This window comes from Cherax quadricarinatus, chromosome 61 (assembly GCF_038502225.1).
Source record: "Cherax quadricarinatus isolate ZL_2023a chromosome 61, ASM3850222v1, whole genome shotgun sequence".
NCBI lineage: Eukaryota > Metazoa > Arthropoda > Malacostraca > Decapoda > Parastacidae > Cherax > Cherax quadricarinatus.
The window spans coordinates 17,060,715-17,077,834 of NC_091352.1; the positions used below are offsets into that span (position 1 = coordinate 17,060,715).

The 17,120-nt window shown below is 38.7% G+C and overlaps 1 protein-coding gene across 2 annotated transcripts in view; it reads left to right on the plus strand.

Moving 5' to 3' along the window:
• The window catches only part of Ino80 (chromatin-remodeling ATPase INO80), a 754,916-nt gene that overhangs the window by 128,893 nt on the left and 608,903 nt on the right, over positions 1–17,120 (plus strand). For both annotated transcript variants that reach the window (XM_070098261.1, XM_070098262.1), the window contains exons 12-13: positions 10,988–11,076; positions 14,961–15,163. In XM_070098261.1, coding sequence (XP_069954362.1) covers positions 10,988–11,076; positions 14,961–15,163 — 292 coding nt within the window. The remainder of the gene's footprint in view (positions 1–10,987; positions 11,077–14,960; positions 15,164–17,120) is intronic.

The following is a 17,120-nucleotide window of genomic DNA, read 5'->3' on the forward strand; positions in this document are numbered from 1 at the left end:
AAGAATCTTTCCTCCGTAAGCCATGCGTGTCGTATAAGGCAACTAAAATGCCGGGAGCAATGGGCTAGTAACCCCTTCTCCTGTAGACATTTACTAAAAAAGAGAAGAAGAAAAACTTTATAAAACTGGGATGCTTGAATGTGCGTGGATGTAGTGCGGATGACAAGAAACAGATGATTGCTGATGTTATGAATGAAAAGAAGTTGGATGTCCTGGCCCTAAGCGAAACAAAGCTGAAGGGGGTAGGGGAGTTTCAGGGGGGGGAAATAAATGGGATTAAATCTGGAGTATCTGAGAGAGTTAGAGCAAAGGAAGGGGTAGCAGTAATGTTGAAGGATCAGTTATGGAAGGAGAAAAGAGAATATGAATGTGTAAATTCAAGAATTATGTGGACTAAAGTAAAGGTTGGATGCGAAAAGTGGGTCATAATAAGCGTGTATGCACCTGGAGAAGAGAGGAATGTAGAGGAGAGAGAGAGATTTTGGGAGATGTTAAGTGAATGTATAGGAGCCTTTGAACCAAGTGAGAGAGTAATTGTGGTAGGGGACCTGAATGCTAAAGTAGGAGAAACTCTTAGAGAGGGTGTGGTAGGTAAGTTTGGGGTGCCAGGTGTAAATGATAATGGGAGCCCTTTGATTGAACTTTGTATAGAAAGGGGTTTAGTTATAGGTAATACATATTTTAAGAAAAAGAGGATAAATAAGTATACAAGATATGATGTAGGGCGAAATGACAGTAGTTTGTTGGATTATGTATTGGTAGATAAAAGACTGTTGAGTAGACTTCAGGATGTACATGTTTATAGAGGGGCCACAGATATATCAGATCACTTTCTAGTTGTAGCTACACTGAGAGTAAAAGGTAGATGGGATACAAGGAGAATAGAAGCATCAGGGAAGAGAGAGGTGAAGGTTTATAAACTAAAAGAGGAGGCAGTTAGGGTAAGATATAAACAGCTATTGGAGGATAGATGGGCTAATGAGAGCATAGGCAATGGGGTCAAAGAGGTATGGGGTAGGTTTAAAAATGTAGTGTTAGAGTGTTCAGCAGAAGTTTGTGGTTACAGGAAAGTGGGTGCCGGAGGGAAGAGGAGCGATTGGTGGAATGATGATGTAAAGAGAGTAATAAGGGAGAAAAAGTTAGCATGAGAAGTTTTTACAAAGTAGAAGTGATGCAAGGAGGGAAGAGTATATGGAGAAAAAGAGAGAGGTTAAGAGAGTGGTGAAGCAATGTAAAAAGAGCAAATGAGAGAGTTATCAACAAATTTTGTTGAAAATAAGAAAAAGTTTTGGAGTGAGATTAACAAGTTAAGGAAGCCTAGAGAACAAATGGATTTGTCAGTTAAAAATAGGAGAGGAGAGTTATTAAATGGAGAGTTAGAGGTATTGGGAAGATGGAGGGAATATTTTGAGAAATTGTTAAATGTTGATGAAGTTAGGGAAGCTGTGATTTCGTGTATAGAGCAAGGAGGAATAACATCTTGTAGGAGTGAGGAAGAGCCAGTTGTGAGTGTGGGGGAAGTTCGTGAGGCAGTAGGTAAAATTAAAGGGGGTAAGGCAGCCAGGATTGATGGGATAAAGATAGAAATGTTAAAAGCAGGTGGGGATATAGTTTTGGAGTGGTTGATGCAATTATTCCTCCATACTCTCTCCCTCCAATCTGATATTCAATCTTTCATCACCTAATCTTTTTGTTATCCTCATAACCTTACTCTTTCCTGTATTCACCTTTAATTTTCTTCTTTTGCACACCCTACCAAATTCATCCACCAATCTCTGCAACTTCTCTTCAGAATCTCCCAAGAGCACAGTGTCATCAGCAAAGAGCAGCTGTGACAACTCCCACTTTGTGTGTGATTCTTTATCTTTTAACTCCACGCCTCTTGCCAAGACCCTCGCATTTACTTCTCTTACAACCCCATCTATAAATATATTAAACAACCACGGTGACATCACACATCCTTGTCTAAGGCCTACTTTTACTGGGAAAAAATTTCCCTCTTTCCTACATACTCTAACTTGAGCCTCACTATCCTCGTAAAAACTCTTCACTGCTTTCAGTAACCTACCTCCTACACCATACACTTGCAACATCTGCCACATTGCCCCCCTATCCACCCTGTCATACGCCTTTTCCAAATCCATAAATGCCACAAAGACCTCTTTAGCCTTATCTAAATACTGTTCACTTATATGTTTCACTGTAAACACCTGGTCCACACACCCCCTACCTTTCCTAAAGCCTCCTTGTTCATCTGCTATCCTATTCTCCGTCTTACTCTTAATTCTTTCAATTATAACTCTACCATACACTTTACCAGGTACACTCAACAGACTTATCCCCCTATAATTTTTGCACTCTCTTTTATCCCCTTTGCCTTTATACAAAGGAACTATGCATGCTCTCTGCCAATCCCTAGGTACCTTACCCTCTTCCATACATTTATTAAACAATTGCACCAACCACTCCAAAACTATATCCCCACCTGCTTTTAACATTTCTATCTTTATCCCATCAATCCCGGCTGCCTTACCCCCTTTCATTTTACCTACTGCCTCACGAACTTACCCCACACTCACAACTGGCTCTTCCTCACTCCTACAAGATGTTATTCCTCCTTGCCCTATACACGAAATCACAGCTTCCCTATCTTCATCAACATTTAACAATTCCTCAAAATATTCCTTCCATCTTCCCAATACCTCTAACTCTCCATTTAATAACTCTCCTCTCCTATTTTTAACTGACAAATCCATTTGTTCTCTAGGCTTTCTTAACTTGTTAATCTCACTCCAAAACTTTTTCTTATTTTCAACAAAATTTGTTGATAACATCTCACCCACTCTCTCATTTGCTCTCTTTTTACATTGCTTCACCACTCTCTTAACCTCTCTCTTTTTCTCCATATACTCTTCCCTCCTTGCATCACTTCTACTTTGTAAAAACTTCTCATATGCTAACTTTTTCTCCCTTACTACTCTCTTTACATCATCATTCCACCAATCGCTCCTCTTCCCTCCTGCACCCACTTTCCTGTAACCACAAACTTCTGCTGAACACTCTAACACTACATTTTTAAACCTACCCCATACCTCTTCGACCCCATTGCCTATGCTCTCATTAGCCCATCTATCCTCCAATAGCTGTTTATATCTTACCCTAACTGCCTCCTCTTTTAGTTTATAAACCTTCACCTCTCTCTTCCCTGATGCTTCTATTCTCCTTGTATCCCATCTACCTTTTACTCTCAGTGTAGCTACAACTAGAAAGTGATCTGATATATCTGTGGCCCCTCTATAAACATGTACATCCTGAAGTCTACTCAACAGTCTTTTATCTACCAATACATAATCCAACAAACTACTGTCATTTCGCCCTACATCATATCGTGTATACTTATTTATCCTCTTTTTCTTAAAATATGTATTACCTATAACTAAACCCCTTTCTATACAAAGTTCAATCAAAGGGCTCCCATTATCATTTACACCTGGCACCCCAAACTTACCTACCACACCCTCTCTAAAAGTTTCTCCTACTTTAGCATTCAAGTCCCCTACCACAATTACTCTCTCACTTGGTTCAAAGGCTCCTATACATTCACTTAACATCTCCCAAAATCTCTCTCTCTCCTCTGCATTCCTCTCTTCTCCAGGTGCATACACGCTTATTATGACCCACTTCTCGCATCCAACCTTTACTTTAATCCACATAATTCTTGAATTTACACATTCATATTCTCTTTTCTCCTTCCATAACTGATCATTTAACATTACTGCTACCCCTTCCTTTGCTCTAACTCTCTCAGATACTCCAGATTTAATCCCATTTATTTCCCCCCACTGAAACTCTCCTACCCCCTTCAGCTTTGTTTCGCTTAGGGCCAGGACATCCAACTTCTTTTCATTCATAACATCAGCAATCATCTGTTTCTTGTCATCCGCACTACATCCACGCACATTTAAGCAACCCAGTTTTATAAAGTTTTTCTTCTTCTCTTTTTTAGTAATTGTAATTATTTAATAAATGTATGAAAGAGGGTAAGGTACCTTGGGATTGGCAGAGAGCATGCATAGTTCCTTTGTATAAAGGCAAAGGGGACAAAAGAGAGTGCAAAAAGTATAGGGGGATAAGTCTGTTGAGTATACCTGGTAAAGTGTATGGTAAAGTTATTATTGAAAGAATTAAGAGTAAGACGGAAAATAGGATAGCAGATGAACAAGGAGGCTTTAGGAAAGGTAGGGGGGGGTGCGGACCAGGTGTTTACAATGAAACATATAAGTGAACAGCATTTAGATAAGGCTAAAGAGGTCTTTGTGGCATTTATGGATTTGGAAAAGGCGTATGACAGGGTGGATAGGGGGGTAATGTGGCAGATGTTGCAGGTGTATGGTGTAGGAGGTAGGTTACTGAAAGCAGTGAAGAGTTTTTACGAGGATAGTGAGGCTCAAGTTAGAGTACGTAGGAGAGAGGGAAATTATTTCCCAGTAAAAGTAGGCCTTAGACAAGGATGTGTGATGTCACCGTGGTTGTTTAATATATTTATAGTTGGGGTTGTAAGAGAAGTAAATGCGAGGGTCTTGGCAAGAGGCGTGGAGTTAAAAGATAAAGTGGGAGTTGTCACAGTTGCTCTTTGCTGATGACACTGTGCTCTTGGGAGATTCTGAAGAGAAGTTGCAGAGATTGGTGGATGAATTTGGTAGGGTATGCAAAAGAAGAAAATTAAAAGTGAATACAGAAAAGAGTAAGGTTTTGATGATAAAAAGATTAGGTGATAAAAGATTGGATATCAGATTGGAGGGAGAGAATATGGAGGAGGTGAATGTATTCAGATATTTGGGAGTGGACATGTCAGCGGATGGGTCTATGAAAGATGAGGTGAATCATAGAATTGATGAGGGGAAAAGGGCGAGTGGTGCACTTAGGAGTCTGTGGAGACAAAGAACTTTGTCCTTGGAGGCAAAGAGGGGAATGTATGAGAGTATAGTTTTACCAACGCTCTTATATGGGTGTGAAGCATGGGTGATGAATGTTGCAGCGAAGAGAAGGCTGGAGGCAGTGGAGATGTCATGTCTGAGGGCAATGTGTGGTGTGAATATAATGCAGAGAATTCGTAGTTTGAAAGTTAGGTGGAGGTGCGGGATTACCAAAACTGTTGTCCAGAGGGCTGAGGAAGGGTTGTTAAGGTGGTTCAGACATGTAGAGAGAATGGAGCGAAACAGAATGACTTCAAGAGTGTATCAGTCTGTAGTGGAAGGAAGGCGGGGTAGGGGTTGGCCTAGGAAAGGTTGGAGGGAGGGGGTTAAGGAGGTTTTGTGTGCGAGGGGCTTGGACTTCCAGCAGACATGCGTGAGCGTGTTTGATAGGAGTGAATGGAGACAAATGGTTTTTAATACTTGACGTGCTGTTGGAGTGTGAGCAAAGTAACATTTATGAAGGGGTTCAGGGAAACCGGCAGGCCGGACTTGAGTCCTGGAGATGGGAAGTACAGTGCCTGCACTCTGAAGGAGGGGTGTTAATGTTGCAGTTTAAAAACTGTAGTGCAAAGCACCCTTCTGGCAAGACAGTGATGGAGTGAATGATGGTGAAAGTTTTTCTTTTTCGGGCCACCCTGCCTTGGTGGGAATCGGCCAGTGTGATAATAAATATTTACAATGTGTGATTACAATTTTGATTTGTTAGGTACAAAGAAAGCCACTATCATGCCAGGGCATTTTGGGCAGATTAAACCTAATGCTTGCAGACTACTTAATAATATGTAGTTATTTTGTGAAGAGTTAATTTTCATTATACATAATTTTTCTTGTTACAATAGAGGTAGCTAGTTGTTTACAGTAATTAAATTTATAGTTGAGATAAAGTACAGTATTACAATTTAGCACAATTTTTTTTTATTTATTTATTTATTAATACATTGGCCATTTCCTACCAAGACAGGGTGGCCTGAGAAAGAAAAACTTTCATCGTCATCATTCACTCCATCAGTGTCTTGCCAGAGGCATGCCTTAACTACAGTTAATAAAACTGCAACATTAACACCCCTCCTTCAGAGTGCTGGCACTGTACTTCCCATCTCCAGGATTCAAGTCCAGCCTGCCGGTTTCCCTGAATCCCTTCATAAATGTTACCTTGCTCGCACTCCAATAGCACGCTAAGTCCTAAAAGCCATTTGTCTCCATTTGCTCCTATCTAACATGCTCATGCATGCTTGCTGGAAGCCCAAACCCCTTGCACATAAAACCTCCTTTACCCCCTCCTTCAAACCTTTCTTAGGCAGAGGGTATCAAATGATTTAGATAAAGAAGAATTGGATATCACATTGGAGGGAGGGAGTATGGAAGAAGTGAATGTGTTCAGATATTTGGGAATTGACTTGTCAGCAGATGGGTTTATGCAGGATGAGGTCAACCATAGAATTAATTAAGGTGAGTGGTGCTATGAGGTATCCATGGAGACAAAAAATATTATCCATGGAGGCAAAGAAGGGAACATACAAGAGTATAGTGATATCAACAGTCTTATATGGGTGTGAAGCATGATTTGTAAATGCTGCAACTAGGAGGAGGCTGAAGGCAGTGGAGATGTTGTGTCTAAGGGCAATGTGTGGTGTAAATATTATGCAGAGAATTCATAGTATGGAAATTAGGAAGAGGTGTGGAGTTACTAAAAGTATTAGTCAGAGGACTAAAGAGGGGTTATTTAACCCTTTCAGGGTTTCGGACGTACTAGTACGGCTTACGCACCAGGGTTTTTGACGTACTAGTACGCCTAAATTCTAGCCCCCTCAAATCTAGTGAGAGAAAGCTGGTAGGCCTACATATGAAACATTGGGTCTATGTGGTCAGTGTGCACAGTATAAAAAAAAATCCTGCAGCACACAGTGCCTAATGAGAAAAAAAAATCTTTGACAGTGTTTTTGGATTAAAACAGCGACTTCGCACTGTATTTTTGTATGGTATTTATTGCTGTATTCTAGTTTTCTTGGTCTCATTTTATAGAATGGAAGACATATTACAGAAATTGAGATGATTTTGACTGGTTTTACAATGAAAAGTACCTTGAAATTGAGCTCAAAGTAGCAGAAATGTTCGACTTTTACCAAAGTTCAAAAGTAAGCAAATCATGCTAAGCCTCCAATACACGTCAACTGGTGAGTCTAATATTCTTTAACAAGTGCATCAATATTATTTATACTATTTCTACACTAATGCAGTAGTCTGCATAACAGTAAATCTTCTACTTTTTTGTGAGAATAAAAAATTCAAAGTGGAAAGCAAAAGAATGTAAGAGGGGTGTGGGGACATGACTAATGAACAGAGGAAATGTTATTTTAGTGCCAGAAATGTCTTTCTTGTTTATTCTGGACCCTATTTGGAAATTGGCATCTTTTGAAATTTGTGTGAAATTTGCAAATATTGCTAAATTCTGACCACTGTATTGTATAGTTGAAATCGGTAAATGGGTGATTTTTTGTACTCATTCGATAGAAAAAAATGGAGTTCTAGCGAAATAGTTATGATTTTTGTCGACTAGTATGCTGGTATTGGCAAAAAATAGGGCTCAAAGTGGGCAAAAATCGCTGATGCGTAAACATCATCAAGACCGCTAACTTCGCGAGAGCATAATTCCATAAGTTTGCCATCAAATTTCATACTTTTGGTGTCATTATGATTGGGAAAAGATTCTCTGTCTTTTCATAAGAAAAAAATAATTTTTTTTTTTTAAATTTGGGCGACCCTGAGAACAAGTCTGGGAGAGGGCCTGGGGACCCTGAAAGGGTTAAGTGGTTTGGTTATTTAGAGGGAATGGATCAAGGTAGAATGACTTGGAGAACATATTAATCTGTGGGGGAAGGAAGGTGGGGTAGGGGTCTTCCTAGGAAAGGTTGGAGGGAGGGAGTAAAGGAGGTTTTCTGGACAAGGGGCTTGGACTTCCAGCAAGCATGCGTAAGCGTGTTATATAGGAGTGAGTGGAGACAAATGGTTTTTGGGACCTGACAAGCTGTTGGAGTGTGAGCAGGTAATATTTTGTGAAGGGATTCAGGGAAACTGGTTAGCAAGACTTGAGTCCTAGAGGTGGGAAGTACAATGCTTGCACTTTAAAGGAGGGGTTTGGGACATTGGCTGTTTGGAGGGACATCTAAAGTGTTGTATCTGAGTGCCTCTGCAAAGACAGTAACTTTGTATGAATGATGGTGAAAGTGTTAAACAGTGATGAAAGCTTTTTCTTTCTTTTTGGGTTTTTCTTTCTTTTTGGGTCACCTGCCTCGGTCGGAAATGGCTGACGTGTTAAAAGAAAAAAAATTATCATTTGCTTTTGCTAATGTTCTCACATACAGTACTGTAATATGTTCTACAGGCCTGGCCCATGGCTGGGCTCCGGGAGTAGAAAAACGCTCAGAACTCATTTAAGGTATATCATAGGTAAAGGTATGTTTGCTGGGAAATCTTCATTATGATATTTGTCAAATTACGGAAAAACACACACACATACTTCTTCATAAGGCAAATGAGCACCCAGATATCAGGCTTAGGAGAGGTCAAAAGTGAGGTAGCAAGTGAGGTTAGGGAGAGTGGCAGACGTCAGTCAGTCATATTTAGGTGCAGATGTTTAGAAGGTGAGGTCATGGGGTCAGAGCCATAGGAAGCATTTTTGTTATAAAAACTGTCGTATCTGAGCACCTCTGCAAAGACAGTAATTATATGTGAATGTAGGTGAAAGTGTTTCTTTCTTTTTTAGGTCGTCCTGCCTTGGTGGGAGACAGCTGACATGTTGAAAAAAAAAATTGTAATGAAAAGGTTTACTATCTACATCAACACTCAAATGTTCTTGTTTTTTGTCCTCTGTCGATATCCTCATACCTTCAATATACTTTGATGGGTTTTGAGAGCTTTCCTACTCCCACAACCAGGCCTTGTGAGAAGTTTTGCTGGTGTTTGCCTGGTTAATCAGGCTGTTGCTGCTGGCAACCTCCTGGCCTACTTATCCATCACAGCCTGGTTGATTTGGCACTTTGGTGGAGGTATTTGTTGAATTTCCTCTTGAAGACTTCTACACTTATTCTGGCAGTGTTTCTGATATCTTCTTATATGATGTTAAACAGTCCAAGCCTACAAATGTTGATGCAGTGTTCTATTGTGCCCAGAACACCCCTGCTTTTCACTGTGCTTTTCTTATATTTTCTCTCATATATCTCTAGTTCATTGTTATAGTACTGTGTACATTTGGGAATGCTCCCTCAAGTGTATATGATCATGCATCTCTTTGTCCTCTGCTTCGAACAGTACATATTTAGGACCTTGAGGCATTCCCACAAATTTAAATGCTTTATTGGCTCTATGCAGGCTGTAAATGATCTTTATATCTCTTCAAGCTCTGATATTTTTCTTGCATTTATTGATGGAAATAGCACTTAACAGCATTCTAAACAAGAAAGTACAAATGATTTGAATAGTGTTACTAGTGGCATTATTTTCCATGTTTGAAAGTTCTCATTATCCACCTTGTCATTTTCATGGCTTCTGGCATACATGTATTGTGTTCTTTAACCCCTTGACTGTTGCAACCCCAAATCCTGAGGTGTCTCCTGGTGTCGCAAAATTTAAAAAAAAAAAAAAAAGAAAATTCGTATAAAATGATAGAGAATCTTTTCCCAATTGTAATGACGCCAAAAAAACGAAATCTGACGGAAAACTGAAGGAATTACGCTCTCGCGAAGTTAGCAACCTCGGCGATATTTACAAATTCGCAATTTCGCTCACTTTGAGCCCTATTTTCAGCTAATTTCATTGTTCCAGTCGACCAAACTCATAGCTATTTCTTTAGAACTCCATTTTTTCTATCAATTGAGTACAAGAATCTGCCCATTTATCAATTTCAACTACCCAATAATGTGGTCAGAAATTTGCAATTTGGCCAGTTTCACAAAAATTAAAAAATATGCCAATTTCAAAATAGGGCGCAGAATGAACAATGCAGATATTTCTGGCTCTAAAATAACATTTTTTTTTTGTTCATCAGTCACATCTCCAGGCCCCTCTGATATTACTCTTGCTTTCTATTTTGAATTTTTATTCAAACAAAAAATAGAAGATTTACTGTTATGCAGACTACTGCAATACTGTAATAATTGTACAGATAATGTCAACCCATTCATGACTGCATATTAGAATGGCTAGTTGGACATTTATTGAACAATGACATCATTTGTTTACTTTTGAACATCGGCAAAAATCAAACATTTCTCCTACTTTGAGCTCCATTTCCAGGCTCTTTTAATAGTAAAACCAATCAAAATCACCTCTATTTCTATAAAATGTTTTCCATTTTATCAAATGAGACCAAGAAAACGAGAATACATCCATAAATACTATACGAAAATAGATCACAAAGTCTGCATTTTAATTAGAAAAAAAACGGTCGGAGTTTTTTTTTTTTCTCATTATGCACTGCATGCTCCAAGATTTTTTTTATATGGTGCGCACTGACCACACAGACCCATTCTCTCATATGTTGGCCTACCAGCTTTCATCGTGCTTGATTTGAAGCCACTAGAGTTCACGAGTATATATACGTCAAACACGGTACCTCGTAAGATGTATATATATGACTGAAACAGTCAAAGGGTTAAAAGCATGCGATCTATCATTGTTGCACCCAGGTCACTCGCATGTTCCTTTTGTTCTAGTTAGTGGTGCTCTTGTGTTTTGTATACAGTGCCCCTTTTAAGTTCTTCAATCTTTCCACATCTAAGCATTTGGAATTTGTCACCATTAACCTGACTTGTTAGTTACTTGCCTTGTAAGGCAGTGCACTGGTATTTTTTTGCATGCGTAATAATGTCCAGTCCTAGATAAAATATCATATTAGAGGTTTCCCTACAAATATAGTATCCTTTTCACTGCCTGTTTATTTGTGCCATTGTTTATTCTAGTGCTTAGTCCCTTGGCTAAAATATTTACATATATTATTATGTTGTATGTTTCAGATACATGGGGTCCTTTCCTGATAATTACACCTGCTTCTACTCTACATAACTGGACTGGTGAAATAGCCAGATTTGTGCCCAGTTTCCAGGTATGAATATTGTTACCAGATACATGTATAGGTACTGTTCACAAGTAGACCATCCCTGGGGCTAACCTTTGACCCATAACCTTATGGAAAAGATCTTGGTTTCCTCATGAAGCTTTTCATTTATTTTCTTCCTTTATGACACTATTATTTTTTTCAACTGCATATACAGTGGACCCCCGGTTTACGATCAGCTCCCAATGCGACCAATTATGTAAGTGTATTTATGTAAGTGCGTTTGTATGTGTATGTTTGGGGGTCTGAAATGGACTAATCTAATTCACAATATTCCTTATGGGAACAAATTCGGTCAGTACTGGCACCTGAACATACTTCTGGAATGAAATAATATCATAAACCGGGGGCCCACTGTACTTGAAAAGACCTAGTTGATAGAAGTAAGTAGAATTATGGAGATTGAAAGATTAGAGGTGAAATTAGAGGAAAGAATATAGAGGTGATGAATGTATTTAAATCAGTGGTACGTAGGCTGGCATGACCTCAAGGGGGCTATGGCAAGACTTTAGGGAAAGCCATTGCTTGATATAATAAGTTGAAGGTGTTTCAAGAAAATCTTGTAATTTTATTGTAATCAGAATCCCAATACAATTTTAATATTTATGTTTTGCATTAGTAGCTATTTTTAATGGATGACCTCAGATTTCACGAGTCCAGTTCTTGTTTGAGTGACTAGCTGTGAGTTGATCTGCTGATCTCACCTGTTCTGTACAGTATGTGTGTCATTACTGTGTATGTGGCATTTGAATTGAATGATCTCAGTCAACCTTGGAATATCAGGAAAACATGTCAGTGTGCTGTCTGAATTATATATTGTGCTTAACTCAAGCACAAATACTCCAAAATTGGTGTGACTATTCTGTTTCTTATGGTTATTACTTTACTTGTGTGAAACATTTGTGTACTTCTATTATTTTTGTATTTATAGGTATCATTGTTATTCTTAACCATTCTTTACGTTTTTTTTTTTCAACATACCAGCCGTATCCCACTGAGGTGGGGTGGCCCAAAAGGAAAAACGAAAGTTTCTCCTTTTATATTTAGTAATATATATACAGTAGAAGAGGTTACTAGCCCTTTGCTCCTGGCATTTTAGTCGCCTCTTACAACACGCATGGCTTACGGAGGAAGAATTCTGTTCCACTTCCCCATGGAGGTAAGAGGAAATAAACAAGAACAAGAACTAGAAAGAAAATAGAAGAAAACCCAGTGTGACCAAAGTGTAAGTAAAAGTAGCAAGATGTACCTGAAATCTTGCATGTGTATGAGGCAGAAAAAACGACACCAGCAATCCTACCATCGTGTAAAACAATTACAGGCTTCCGTTTTACGCTCACTTGGCAGGACGGTATTACTTCCCTGGGCGGTTGCTGTCTACCAACCTACTACCTAGGATTTTTTACATATAATTATAATTATATGTCATTTCTTGGTGCTTAATTAATACATATAACTCACAGTTCTATTGCTTTATGTGCATGTGTTTGAATTTTGTGTACTCTGTACATTTAGGGGAAAACTGAAGGGGAGGCAATGGGGATTTTGAGGGTTGCTTAAGGGTAAAAAGAGAGTGAAAGAGATTGAGAACTACCAATTTAGGTACATGAGTGGGGTCTGTAAAGGATGAGGACACTTACAGAACATAGGAGAAGAAGATTATTGAAAAATGGAGGAATTTGAGTTTAGCTTTGATTGAATGCAAAAAGAGATATGTATCTGATTATAGTGGTGCCAACAGTTTTTTATCAGTGTGAGGCATGGTCTTTGCAGTAAGGAGGGAGATAAAGGCAGCAAAAAAAAGTCATATTGGAGATCAGTGTGTGGGGGGAATATAAAGCAGAGAATAAAGATATTAGAAAATAGTATAGAGATATAAAATACAAAATACAAATTGTAGAAATGGTCATTGAGAGGGTTTTAGTGTAAAAGGAATGTAGCAGGATAGGTTGGTAAAGAATCTGCATAAATTTAAGGTAAATACAAAGTATAGTGAAAGTCTGGGGCAGGAATAAAAACAAGGTGTAAAAGAGATACCAAGAGGTAGGTGTTTGAATGTTCAGCAGGTAAATGTGTGCATGTTATACTTGAGTGAAGAAAGGGTAGTGGTGTCTTTGGGATTTGATATGTTGTTGGTGTGTTATAATGGTAATATCTATGAAGTGATTCAGTGAAAACCACTTACTCAGACATGAGGTTTTGAGGTGTTAAGTATATATATAATGGCTAAAGTTTGAAAGTCACATGGGATGCTAAAGTTTGGTCTATTTTTTCTGGAAAGACAAATGGGAACCATGACTCCCATGAATAATAATAATAATAATAAATGTTGATTAGGGAAGAAAGTTGTATAGTAATCTACATCTGGAACATACTGGAGAAACTGTATACTGAAATTACTGTGTGCTGTGAGCATGAGAATCTTGACTGAAAAGGCCATCTGTCAGGAGACCTGCTGTGAAACTGGACTGTAGGTTCAGTGATCTCAAGAGCAACAATTAGAACCCCTTCCTTTTTTTTTTTTTTTTCAACAAGTCGGCCGTCTCCCACTGAGGCAGGGTGACCCAAAGAGAAAGAAAATCCCCAAAAAGAAAATACTTTCATCATCATTCAACACTTTCACCTCACTCACACATAATCACTATTTTTGCAGAGGCGCCCAGAATACAACACTTTAGAAGTATATACGTATAAAAATACACAATACAGTATGTCTCTCCAAACTGCCAATATCCCAAACCCCTCCTTTAGAGTGCAGGCATTGTACTTCCCATTTCCAGGACTCAAGTCCGGTTATATAAAATAACCGGTTTCCCTGAATCCCTTCACTAAATATTACCCTGCTCACACTCCAACAGATCGTCAGGTCCCAAATACCATTTGTCTCTCTTTTATTTCCTATAATACTCGTGCAATCCCAGCTGTACTACACTTCCAGATATACCTAACTAGGTCTTTACAATCCCCTCATTCCCTTTCGTAGGGGCTTTGTTTTATTAATATAATTAGCTTTTTATATTAGGTATTTCTATATCAATGCTGGGAGCAAGGGGCTAGTAACCCCTTCTCCTGTATATATTGCTAAATTGAAAAGAAACTTTTGTTTTTCTTTTTGGGCCACCTTGCCTTGGTGGGATACGGCCAGTTTGTTGAAAGAAGAAGAAATTAACTTTTTATATTAGGTATTTCTATATCAATCGGGAGCAAGGAGCTAGTAACCCCTTCTCCTGTATATATTACTAAATGTAAAAGGAGAAACTTTCGTTTTTCCTTTTGGGCCACCCCGCCTCGGTGGGATACGGCCGGTGTGTTGAAAGAAGAAAGATTTCTATATCAATGCCGGGAGTAAGGGGCTAGTAACCCTTTCTACTGTAAGCATTACTAAAGCTATAAAGAGAAACTTTTGTTTTTCATTTTGGGCCGCCCTGCCTTGGTGGGATATCGCTGGTTTGTTGAAAGATAACGATTTCTATATCAACTATTCTTTCTGTGTTCTCACATCAGTTATTTAAATTAAAGCTACCTAATCCTGACTCTTCTCTAACAATTTTCTATAAAATCCTACACAGCATTAAAAGTAGCCACAAGTCTTGAAATAATTGAACTAATTGAAGGCTCCAATTAGAACTATTTCACAATTCTTTCAAGGTGGGTCTTCAGTGGCTAATTATAATCAATTCAACTAATATTTTTCTGTATGCTTTATACCTCTCATTAGTATAAAATGCATTTCAAGTTATAGAACAGGTGGCACAGAAAAGTCTGCTGGAGCTCTGAACGTTGTTCAGTTATTATGAAGTGCATGCATCTTCATAACATTATAACTGTCTTTAAAAATAAGTCCAGCTTGAAATTCTCATTTTTATTTTCAGGTAGTTCCATATTGGGGTAATCCTGAAGAACGTAAAAATCTTCGAAAGTTTTTTGATGGCAAAAATCTTGGAACAAGGGAGGCTAGTTTCCATATAGTAGTAACCAGTTATCAGATTGTTATTCAAGATTTCAAGTTTTTGAACCGCTTAAAGTGGAACTACATGGTTCTTGATGAAGCCCAAGCCATCAAAAGCATTAACAGGTATTTCATAGAATAGACTGAATAATTCATAGGATATAAAGTACAGGTCTGCCATCACAAATCCAGCAATCAGTTATTCGGTTCCTTCAGTTATTCGGCACTAATTTTGGCTAGCATAATTTCAAATTTCCAGGGTCACCACACCAACCTGCTGCTACTGTTTGGTGGCGCTACTTGCTGCATAAGTCACTCCAATTTCTTTTTCTCCATTTATTGTTATAACCTGCTTACTTTTAGCAGTAGCCATGGTTCCAATGAATAAAAGAAATGCTTCTCATTATGTAAAGCACCTACATGGTACATTATCCATTAAAGATAAGGTGGCTTTGAAGCCACTGTCGGTTGCCATGAGCTCAGTCTCATGATGCAGGAGAATATGCTGTATTATTCCACTAATATCAACACTACAGCTTATTTGCCTATCACAATTGATCTAATATGACATAATAAACAATATAAATAACATAAAACATGTTAAATACTCTGGAATAAATAATATTTGGTATAATACCGAGCAGTTCGACGAAGGAATGAAGAGGATATGGTATACAGATACCATTCTCCTATCCCTGTCTTGGGGCTTATATTAGAGAAAACGGAGTACAGTGGACCCCCGGTTAACGATATTTTTTTCACTCCAGAAGTATGTTCAGGTGCCAGTACTGACCGAATTTGTTCCCATAAGAAATACTGTGAAGTAGATTAGTCCATTTCAGACCCCCAAACATACACATACAAACGCACTTACATAAATACACTTACATAATTGGTCACATTCGGAGGTAATCGTTATGCGGGGGTCCACTGTATAGCACAGGGCTCACTGTGATATACACACGTACTGCACCATAAACCTGAAACGAAAAAGGTAATTTCTCTATATAGATTATCACACACAAGAGCATATGTGTAGAGAACCTAGGATAACCCAAAAAAGTCAACATGGCTTATTTCTAGTACCTGGCTTGGGTTAGCCATATATGATTTTTGATAAATATTCGATTCCCAGCCAGGGTAGAAACATTAGGCGTGTTTCTTTACACCTGTTGTCTATGTTTACCCATCAGTAAATGGGTATCTGGGTTGTGGAAAATTTTCTAGGGGTGATTACCTTTATGTACCTCAACATTACATGCATACAAGTAAACTCATTGGAAGACAACCATATTGTTTACCGTAGTCACCCCGTGTAGACATATGAGAAAACTTAACCACCCCTGGTCACGGCAGGTGGTTCCTTCGACCTCACAATCTTATCCATATCTATCCGAGACCAGTATGGATTGGATAGCACCCACAAGTACGGCGCTACTAATTAATTGTGGACTGTATAGATTATATTAGTGTAACTGAATGAAGGGGGGGGGGTAGGTTACACATGGATATATCCATCAAAGAAAAACATTTGTATATAATCCCACCACTTACCAGATTTTCTCTGGGGGTCACTTGATGTAGCTGGATCACCCATAACCTATCAAATTACAACATACCTAACTGGCCAGTATCAGTCTGCTATAACTAGAAGGGTTACTTAACTGTGGGTGATTGATACTCCTTATTTCCTCCATTCACCATCTCATTTCGATGTCCTGCTACACCGACACGGTTCTCATTCCAGCTTGACGAGGTATCCGTTGGTTTGTCCCGGTTTAGAAGTCGTGACTCAATGAACTTCACTTTCCTCGTGACGGGAACAACGTGGTCTAGCGTGTTCACTCGGAGCAAGGCGACTTATTTCACTTCACGCATTCTCTTAACTTAGCGTTATTATCATTAATTACATTACAATTCACAAGACGATTTAATGTCTCATAATTATTATACACATTAGAGATCACTCCATTAAGATCTGAGACCGATGAGTGATGATTAAACCAAGGGTAATTTTCCCCGGGACACAGTCCATGGTGACGCGCCAGTCACCCGGTCCTACCCTTATTCACTCATTTTACCA